The sequence below is a fragment of the Nansenia antarctica genome, assembly GCF_963989245.1.
Source record: "Nansenia antarctica genome assembly, chromosome: 3".
Lineage (NCBI taxonomy): Eukaryota > Metazoa > Chordata > Actinopteri > Argentiniformes > Microstomatidae > Nansenia > Nansenia antarctica.
This window is the reverse complement of record NC_137688.1, coordinates 6,311,276-6,321,275: the sequence shown is the minus strand read 5'-3', so window position 1 is coordinate 6,321,275 and position 10,000 is coordinate 6,311,276. Positions and strand designations below refer to the sequence as shown.

General features: G+C 44.4%; 1 protein-coding gene across 1 annotated transcript in view; it reads left to right on the top strand.

Annotated features, from left to right (window-relative positions):
• Positions 1 to 10,000, top strand: part of flt4 (fms related receptor tyrosine kinase 4) — a gene marked incomplete at both ends in the record, with an annotated part of 65,841 nt that overhangs the window by 53,680 nt on the left and 2,161 nt on the right. Inside the window, 11 exon segments of the mRNA XM_080526314.1 lie at positions 185 to 291; positions 2,697 to 2,832; positions 3,685 to 3,789; positions 4,400 to 4,513; positions 4,986 to 5,074; positions 6,135 to 6,297; positions 6,752 to 6,846; positions 7,148 to 7,270; positions 8,005 to 8,116; positions 8,672 to 8,771; positions 9,201 to 9,306. Coding sequence (XP_080382440.1) covers positions 185 to 291; positions 2,697 to 2,832; positions 3,685 to 3,789; positions 4,400 to 4,513; positions 4,986 to 5,074; positions 6,135 to 6,297; positions 6,752 to 6,846; positions 7,148 to 7,270; positions 8,005 to 8,116; positions 8,672 to 8,771; positions 9,201 to 9,306 — 1,250 coding nt within the window.

The window sequence follows — 10,000 nt, the reverse complement described above, 5'->3', positions numbered from 1 at the left end:
AAAAGAAAATACAAGTTAAACAACTTGTTCAGTATCAGTTCAGTATGAAAATAAATGCAAAATAAAATAAACCATTTCATTTTTGGAGGATGACTAGTTGTGTTCCACCTGACAGAGGTTCTGCTGTTGTTTTTCTCACCAGGTTCCAGTGACAAGGCCAACAATGTGTTGTTTTTCTCACCAGGTTCCAGTGACAAGGCCAATGTGGAGATAGTGATTCTCATCGGGACGGGGGTCATCGCTGTGTTCTTCTGGGCTCTGCTCATCCTCATCTTCTGCAACGTCAAACGGGTGAGACACGACACCACCCCCCCTTTTGAACTTTCACCCCGTCACCCCCCTCCCCGCTCGACCCCTGCCAGGCTCTGACAGCGTGTCTGTCTCTGTCTGGTCCGTGACCCCCCTCTACGAGCGTGAACATTACCCTCTGACCCCCCCCCCCTCCCAGAGCTAACGTCTCAGTTAGATGTTTTAGCTACGCTGCGTTTGATGTTTGTGAGGCGGTGATGTTAGTGGTGGTCAGCGTGTTTCTCGCAATTGTGATGATGACCTCTTCCCAGCTTTTTTCAAAACCAGCAGCTCTACTTGATAAGACTTGTAAAAGAATTATTTAAGTCTAAATAGAAAATAGAGCAAAGGTTAGCCTGGGTTTCCTTCAGATATAGCATAGAAAAGGTTATTTAAGTATCTTTTGCAAAAGGAGAACAGTTTACAAGCATGTCAAGAAGACAAGTCTTTAACAGTGAAACACCTCCGAAAAGTCAAGACACAGGGAAGACAGGGACATTTATACATAGGTGACAGTCACGCCCTCAGGTAAGGTCCAAACCAATCACAGGCATTTCCTGTCTGAGGAGGGGGCTGGCTGTGATGCACATTTAGAAGAGGCCAGGGGGGGATTGACCCCCACTTTCTCCTAGAGACACACAGGTGGAAGAGGGACGCAAAGGCCACAAACTGGTTTAGTCTGGTCCTAGAGTACTGGGCCTGGGGAAACACTTTTAAGTCCAGGGGCCTCATTTATAGAAAGTACTCAGATCAACCAGATCGACACTTACCCGTGTCGTACGTAGAAAACCACGTCAACGTAGTGATTTATACAATTTCAACGTGAGTCAATTTGACCGTGGAAACGATCGTAGCTCTACGTCGAGTATTGACCTTGCATACGCACATTACCTACTGGTTATGCGTAGTTATTACAGGCATGTGAGCCGCACTGCCTACTGTAATTCATGCAAGTGGCTCGTAATAAAATTAACGATGTTGTTATCAGCCGAGAAAACGAGTTAAATTCAAGATTTAAAAGGAACTGATGTTTATGATTGTATTTCAGTCTTCCTTTATATCCCTCCGGAGCTGTCTATCTCCCCTTCAACATGCCTAGTGCGTTCCACAACGGACCTTGCCTGGCCACGCGCTAAATTATACTGGATTTTCTCCGGTGTCTGGGAGTTCGCAAAGGGAGTGAGCAGCCATATAAGAATAAGACCACCTGATAAGAATAAGACCATTATATTATTACAGTAGAAGCAGCACTCGAGTTGAGGGGGGATGGCATCCCCCCAGAAATAAAAACTGTCAAAATTGCCCCCCTCTTTCCATACTTTATGTTATTTTATCAATGAACGTGGTATTACTGCTATTTCAAGGTGCGTTATTACCAAGTTACTGACACTGAAGTCACTGACGCTGAGGGGATGCTAAAATTGTCCTCATATGATAAAATCCACCACCTCCCCTGATTTTCTTTTACAACTTGAGTACTGAGTATAAGCATGTGCCTGGTTAGTTGTCATGATCAAACGTTACAAATGCAACTTACCGAGAAGCCACCCTTCTCTGCCCTCTCCCACTTCCAGACGAACGCCTACCCTATATTATAGCACTTGGCTTAATTCAGCCGCTATAATTGAGCCGCTATCACAGGGCGTTAATACAAACCTCATTCACCTGCGTTCATTTTACCTGCGTTGGTATTTATAGAAGGAAGCACGTACGCAACCTTAAACCATCGCAGCCCGTTTTATAAATAATGCTTACGTCCGTTTAGAAAAATGTGCTTACGTGAAAGTCAAAGATGACGTTCAAGTACTTTTTTATAAATGAGGCCCCAGAACTGCTCTAGATTGCCCAGTCTCTCTAGGTGCAGGTTAGTAGAAAAGAGAGCAATCAGATCATTTAAATGTGTCTGTTGTCTAGCCAAAGTCAAGCCCTGAGCAGAGGAAAACACTTTCCATTGTCTACTAGACTGTCTAGTCAATATGTTGATTCTGCCCAAGACAGTCTGACTCAGTGACTCTTGTGAATTCAGTCTTAAAGAATCTTAATGAATATTCTTATCAATAAATAAAAGGTCTTGTCAGGCATATTATTCCACCACAGACTCATTATAAACTTGAGGTCGTCCTTTCTCGGCTTTTCAAATCCACCTTCAGTATGTGCATCACCTTCTCCTTAGCTGATCACCTTCTGCTTGTGTTCTGAAAATCTATAATTTTTTGATGGTGTCTGTGAATTCTGTTGTTTGATCAGCCATGTTCACCCGTCTCCGATCTCTCTCTCTCTCCCACCCCGGTCTCCTCCCTCTCTCTCTGTTTGATCTCGCTCCCCTCCCTCCCTCCCTCCCTCCCTCCCTCCTCTCCCTCCCTCCCTCCCTCCCTCTTGTTTGATCCCCCTCTCCCCTCCTCTCTCAGGTGAACCCGGCTGACATTAAGACAGGTTACCTGTCCATCATCATGGACCCTGGGGAGGTGCCTCTGGACGAGCAGTGTGAATACCTGCCCTACGACTCCTCCCAGTGGGAGGTCTCACGAGACAGACTCCGCCTCGGTGAGGACGGAGGGAGGGATGGATGGATGATGGAGGGAGGGAGGGAGGGAGGGAGGGATGGATGGAAGGAGGGAGGGAGGGAGGGAGGGAGGGATGGATGGAGGGAGGGATGGGTGGAGGGAGGGAGGGAGGGAGGGATGGATGGAGGGATGGAGGGGGGGAGGGATTGATGGATGATGGATGGATGGATGGATGATGGATGGATGGATGGATGAAAGAATGATGGATGGATGGATGGATGGGGAGATGTAGGGATAGATTGATGAAAGAATCAACAAATGAATGAAGGAGACAATGAATGAATTAATTAATAAATCAACATTAGCTACATCCTTCCCACGCCCCTGGGTACCTCAGCCAACACACTGGCACTCAGCGCAAATGTTTAAATATGTTTATTCCTGGCACAGCATGTGTTCCTCTGTGCAATGCCCCAGGGTAAGCATCTGCTACACAAGAATAATTTATAGTATTGTTTCTTTCCTCCACTTTGGAATTGGAATATAACAATATTTTGCTGTACCAAAATTCTTCGCATAATTATTAGTTTTATGACGTTAGTCATGAAGTAACAGATGTTCTTACCAAATGCAACGAAACAGTAAGTGCATATTAGGCTGAAGCAACCACATAATACAATCATTTGTAAACAAATCTCTCTCGCTCTCACTCTTGCTCTCTCTCTATCTCTATCTCTTGCTCTTGCTCTCTCTGTATCTCTCTTTCTCTCTCTCTCTCACTCTCTGTATCTCTGTATCTCTCTCTGTATCTCTCTCTCTCACTCTCTGTATCTCTGTATCTCTCTCTCTCTATCTCTTGCTCTTGCTCTCTCTGTATCTCTCTCTCTCTCAGGGAAGGTTCTGGGTCATGGTGCGTTTGGGAAGGTGATAGAAGCGTCCATCTTTGGCATCAGCAAGAACAACAGTCTGGACACAGTGGCAGTGAAGATGCTGAAAGGTAAGGTGTGTGTGTGTGTGTGTGTGTGTGTGTGTGTGTGTGTGTGTGTGTGTAATCAAACAGTATGTATGACTTACTGTATATCACTATGTAAACCAGTACATCAAGTCATGGCTTTTAAGGACTGTTGCCGTTAATGATCCTCGTTTTTCATCAAAAACTTCTATTACACCACTGTTAATTCTTATTAATATAATAAGCATAACATAGTCATGTTGCTTTATTAATTAACTAACATCCTTATAAGTTATTTAACAACGCATTTATTCATAACATTATTAATACATGCACAAATGAGGGATGCCCTGTAGATCTCTGCAGATCTAACTAATCATTTATTTATGTTAATAAATGCATTTAATCAAATCAAACAAATCAAATCGAATCAAACTGTATTATCATAGCATACATCGCCTACAATTGTATTCCATGTAGTGACATTTTTATCTTATTCCTCGACCAACAACAGTCAACGACAATCAGCAATCCAATAATATGATATAGTAGAATTAAACAGTGACAGCAGTATAATGCATAAGGGTGTAGTGAAGTAATTAATGCTTATTAATGTGCAGTGTCACCCTGAGGGGTTCTGCTTTGTTGTGTCCAGAGGGCTCCACAGCTAGCGAACACAAGGCCCTGATGTCAGAGCTGAAGATCCTGATCCACATCGGCAATCACCTGAACGTGGTCAACCTGCTAGGGGCCTGCACCAAGCCTAACGGTGAGTACACACACACAGTACACACACACACACACACACACACGCACACGCACACGCACACGCACACGCACACACACACACACACACACACACACACACACACACACACATGTTAATCATTTATTTATGTCCACATAGAAACAAGTATACAGGGACACAAATACTGAAGGCACAGATGGGATGCATTCACAAACAGACATGGACAATGTCTTTCACATACAACAGGACAAGACTCACGGGTACAAGTAACACCGTCTCCGCCATATATGAGAGACGCACACACACACACACACACACACACACACACACGCCAGAGCAGAATCTAACCACTATTTACGTACATATATACCCTTAGGCTTACTATTTCTATGCTCCTCTTGTTGTATTTTTAAATAAGGTATGTAAAGCACTTTGAATTGCCCCTGTTGTATGAAATGTGCTATACAAATAAACTTGCCTTGCCTTGCCTTAGGCCCCCTTATGGTCATCGTGGAGTACTGCAAGTACGGAAATCTGTCCTGCTACCTGCGTGCCAAGAGAGAGTTCTTCCTGCCCTACAGGGTGAGTGCCCCCGCCGCCACTCAGCCACCAACAACAACCCCCCCCCCCCCCCATGTCTCTGGAGCCCTGAGAAACACTCTCACTGCCTTCCTGTGTGACCACATAAAAGCCCAGAGAAGTGGCGTGAGACCACAAGTTTAGCCTTCTGTTCACCACCTCATCAACACACAGACATTTGTGACACAGTCTTTTTGGTCATTTTGAGCCGCAAGTCGGCAACTCAAACCCAAAATGTTCAGACTTTTATTTTGAAACACATTTTTGAAATAGATTTCGACGTTGTTGAAAAAACACAAAAACTCGCTAGTCAAACCAAAATACTGCAACAACGCAATGGATTGGGTGAGTAATCCCCCCCACTGCTACCTAGCTAACTATAACACTACTTTACATCGTTAGCAGACTCACAAAACAAGCTGTGTTAGTTGACTAGCGATGTGTGTCGTTGATTTTCAACGACGCTGAAATGTATATATTAAATTTTTCGAAAGAAAAGTCTGAACATTAAATCGGCTGCCGACTTGCGGACCAATCCACCAACAGACCGTGTCACATTTGTCACTCGGCACTGGTGCTGGCCTGAGGGACTGACGGTAGCATGTATGACTGCGTTTTATTCCGCTGGTGGAATGAGCTTCCAACGGCTGTCAGAACTGCAGAGTCACTACCCATCTTCCGTCGGAGACTGAAGACCCATCTCTTCAGGTTACACCTTAACTGCTCCTCCTGAGACATCTACTGCCCCCCAGCACTGCGTCTCCTGAGACACCCGCTTTTCCCCTCTACTGTGTCCCCTAAAAACTTCTATTGACCCCCTTGTACTGTTTCTCTGTTTCTCCAGTGTCTCTATAAAATAAAATAAAAAACTAGGTTTAGAAGAAGGTGATAGAAGAAGGTTTTTCCTTCTATCAATGGCCCCGGGCCTGAGCTGGATTACTCTTCCTGCTACGACTGGTGGATTGATGATTCACTTGCTTAGTCAAATGTATTGATTGTAAAGTCGCTTTGGAATAAGGCGTCTGCTAAATGCCAAAAATGTAAAATGTAAAATGTTATCCAGGACCGCTCCCCGAAGACCCAGAGTCAGGTGAGACGCATGATCGAGGCGGGTCAGGTGGAGCAGAGAAGCCGCCTCCCCCCGTCTCCCTCCAGCTCCTCCATCAGCAGCCCCAAGAGTCGATCGTCCAGCAAGTCTGAGCAGAAAAAACCTGCTGTCGAGAAACGTGAGACTGCAGTGTGCTTTAGTCAGGAGGGCGGGAACATCACCTCACATATTACACTTGTGTTAAATGAGTCATGTATAACTCGAATGATAGATAAGAAAAAATAACAATTTTTCTCTCTCATCATACATATTACATAAGTGTTAAGTGGATGTATTCATATGAATATATGTATAACTCAAATTATAAATAACTAAAATAACAATTTCTCTTACATATTACACGTGTGTTAAATGGATGTATACATATTAATATATAACTCAAATTATGAATACCTAAAATGTCTCTCTCTCTCTGACTCTCTCTGTCTCTCTCTCTCTGTCTCTGTCTCTGTCTCTCTGTCTGTCTGTCTCTCTCTCTGTCTCTCTGTCTGTCTCTGTCTCTCTCTCTCTGTCTCTGTCTCTCTCTGTCTGTCTGTCTCTCTGTCTCTCTGTCTGTCTGTCTCTCTCTCTAGTGGAGGACCTATGGAAGTCTCCTCTGACCATAGAGGATCTGATCTGCTACAGTTTCCAGGTGGCACGTGGGATGGAGTTCCTGGCTTCACGGAAGGTAGATATTCCAAGCACACACACACACACACACACACACACACACACACACACACACACACACACACACACACACACACACACACACACACAATCTCCCCCCATCCCCCACACACCCAGAGTTTTGATCTGTGTTGTCTCAGCAACAGTGAGACTACAGAGACCTGGCTGGAGTTGGAAACCTTCTCCAGTCACACTCAATCACACACACACACACACACACACACACACACACACACACACACACACACACACTCACACACCTATGTCCAGAGCTTTGATGTGTGTGTCGTCCTGTGCAGTGTATCCACAGGGACTTGGCAGCGAGGAACATTCTCCTGTCAGAGAACAACGTTGTGAAGATCTGTGACTTTGGGCTGGCCAGAGACATCTACAAGGACCCGGACTACGTGAGGAAAGGCAACGTAAGAGAGAGACCGACCAGACAGACATCCTGAGGGGCTGTCCTTAACACTAGAACAGCCGTGCCTTTTTTACCTACTATAAGAGCCGCCTCTGGGGTCAAATCACCATAGTCTTTACAATGGGAAGCTGCTAAATGACAACTAGTTGGCCACCTTGTAAATTAGCCTGCCTCCTACACAGAAAAAACTGCAAAATAGCGTCATACTAGCTTATCCTGATTGTGATTTTGAAAATGTAAGGATACTGGGTGGTAGAAAGCACATATCTAGGAAATGTCATGAAAGGAGGGTCCTGAAATTTGTAAAAGATAGTGCAAAGATATAAAAAATTAATTACTCACTCAAGGTCAAATGACCCCACCCATGGCTATTCTAGTGTTAATCATTTAGCAGACACTTTTATCCAAAGAGATTACAGGTACAGTCTCCCTGGAGTAACTAAGGGCTAAACGGCACACTAGTGGTGGTGGTGGTTGTGTTCCCAGGTGGGATTTGAACTCATGACCTTCTGACCACCAGTCCAACTCGCTATCCACTAGGTCACCACTACCCCTAAACCCTACCTCTCATTGGTTTGTGGGACATTCTCCCTCTCAAACACCCACATATATACAGTCTGTATTGATTCAATGACCAGAGGTTGACCAGTTCACTCATGTATGTTTCATGTATGTTTCATGTATGTTTCATGTATGTTTCATGTATGTTTCATGTATGTTTCATGTATGTTCCAGGCACGCCTGCCTCTGAAGTGGATGGCCCCTGAGAGTATCTTTGATAAGCTGTACACCAGCCAAAGTGACGTGTGGTCTTTTGGTGTTCTGCTCTGGGAGATCTTCTCACTCGGTAAGGCTGAGACAAAGCTCTGCTCTTTCTTAGTCTGTAATCATATCATAATAATAAGCATTGATGTTTATACTTAATAATATATAATAATAATACATTATATAGTGCTTTTCTAGACACTCAAAGACGCTTTACAAACCGAAAAGATTGAGTAGTAATAATAAAAAGACACAAAAAATAAATAAAAGAATGTATAGGGGGCTAATTAAGGTAGTGCTGGGGACACATGGGAAGGGGAGGGGGAGAGGGTTAACTGGTGAAGGCGAGCTTGAAGAGGTGGGTTTTGAGGGCCTGTTTAAATGTTGGGAGGGTGTTGGCCTGTCTGATGTGGTGGGGGAGGGCGTTCCCACTTATAGTACGAATGCCAAAAGCTCCTACGTTGCCAGGTACTATCGATGCCTCTTGGCAGACCTAAGAACACAGAGTGTGTGTAATCATCCATGGTGCCCTCCGGTCGTATCAAGGGGCCTAGGGCATTAGGATTATGTTTCAATTCTGATTTCTGAGTTATCTAATCCCAGGGGGTGTAATCTGTAATCTGTGTTCTCCCTCCAGGTGCGTCTCCGTACCCGGGGGTCCAGATCGACGAGGACTTCTGCGTGCGACTGAAAGACGGTACCAGGATGAGATCTCCAGAGACTGCCTCCCCGGAAATGTGAGTGATTTCTACACCTCATTGACCCCATTAAAAAAAGTTAATCACACTATTAAAACACTTAGAGGCTTTATTGTATGAACCTTCTCAATAGGATTTTTTTCTTTGCATACATCCATGGATGCATTGAACCGAAACCCGCAATGAAATCAAATCCATTCAAATTCAAATTAAATCCCATTTTCATTTGGACAAATGAAATATACATTGTGCAGGTTTGACGCTTTGACAGCTAAAGGGGCTCAAAATTGAGGCTAGCGTCCTTAATTTCATGCACAATCGAGCACAAAGAGGGAAATTAGCCCCAGAAGGTCAGACGTGTCTAGTTGAAGTGCGATGATGCTGATTGCTGACAGTAATGTCCTCGGCGCTGCTGTCTTGAGTGTAACGTGGCGCGCTGCTCTGTGCTGTGCTGCCCTCTGCTGGTAGATATGGGATCATGCTGGCCTGCTGGCAGGGCGAGCCGAGGGAGAGGCCGACGTTCCCGGCCCTGATGGAGATCCTGGGAGACCTTCTACAGGACAACAGCCTACCAGTAAGACATGGGTGGAGCTCACTAGCTTTGTATGATTGATTGATTGATAGATAGATAGATAGATAGATAGATAGACAGACAGACAGACAGACAGACAGACAGACAGACAAGATTAGATTCAACTTTATTGTCATCGCAGAATACAAGTACAATGAAATGCAGTTTAGCATCCCACCAGAGCATCCAAGCAAATAGTGATATAAGGACATGATATGATTAGAACAAGAGGTAGTGATAGGTAATTATGTGATATACAGTATGTGCAGAGGTGGTATTGTCATTGAGAACATTGAGCCAGCCGGAGGAGGAGTTGTACAGTGTTATTGCAGCAAAAGCTTCCACTTATGTAGGGATGAGACCATAGATTGAACCTATCCAGTCCCGTATACTCCAGGGAACACCGGAGACTTGGGTGTGAACCAGGAAGTTGGTGACTAGTTCCTGTGTGTAACAGCTCCGTCTGTAAATACCTCTACCTAATACTACTGCCTTTCTTTAGAACTATTGCCATTTTTCTCTTGCTGTGTGCAATGTCAAGGAACCAAAGCCTAAGAATATTTTACTCTCTTAAACGTATTTAATTATATGTTACGTATAATGGGATGTAGCAATAAACTAGATTCTTATTCCGATTCTCTGATTCTGATTCTGATTCTGATTCTCTGTCTGTCTGTCCGTCTGTCTGTCTGTCTGT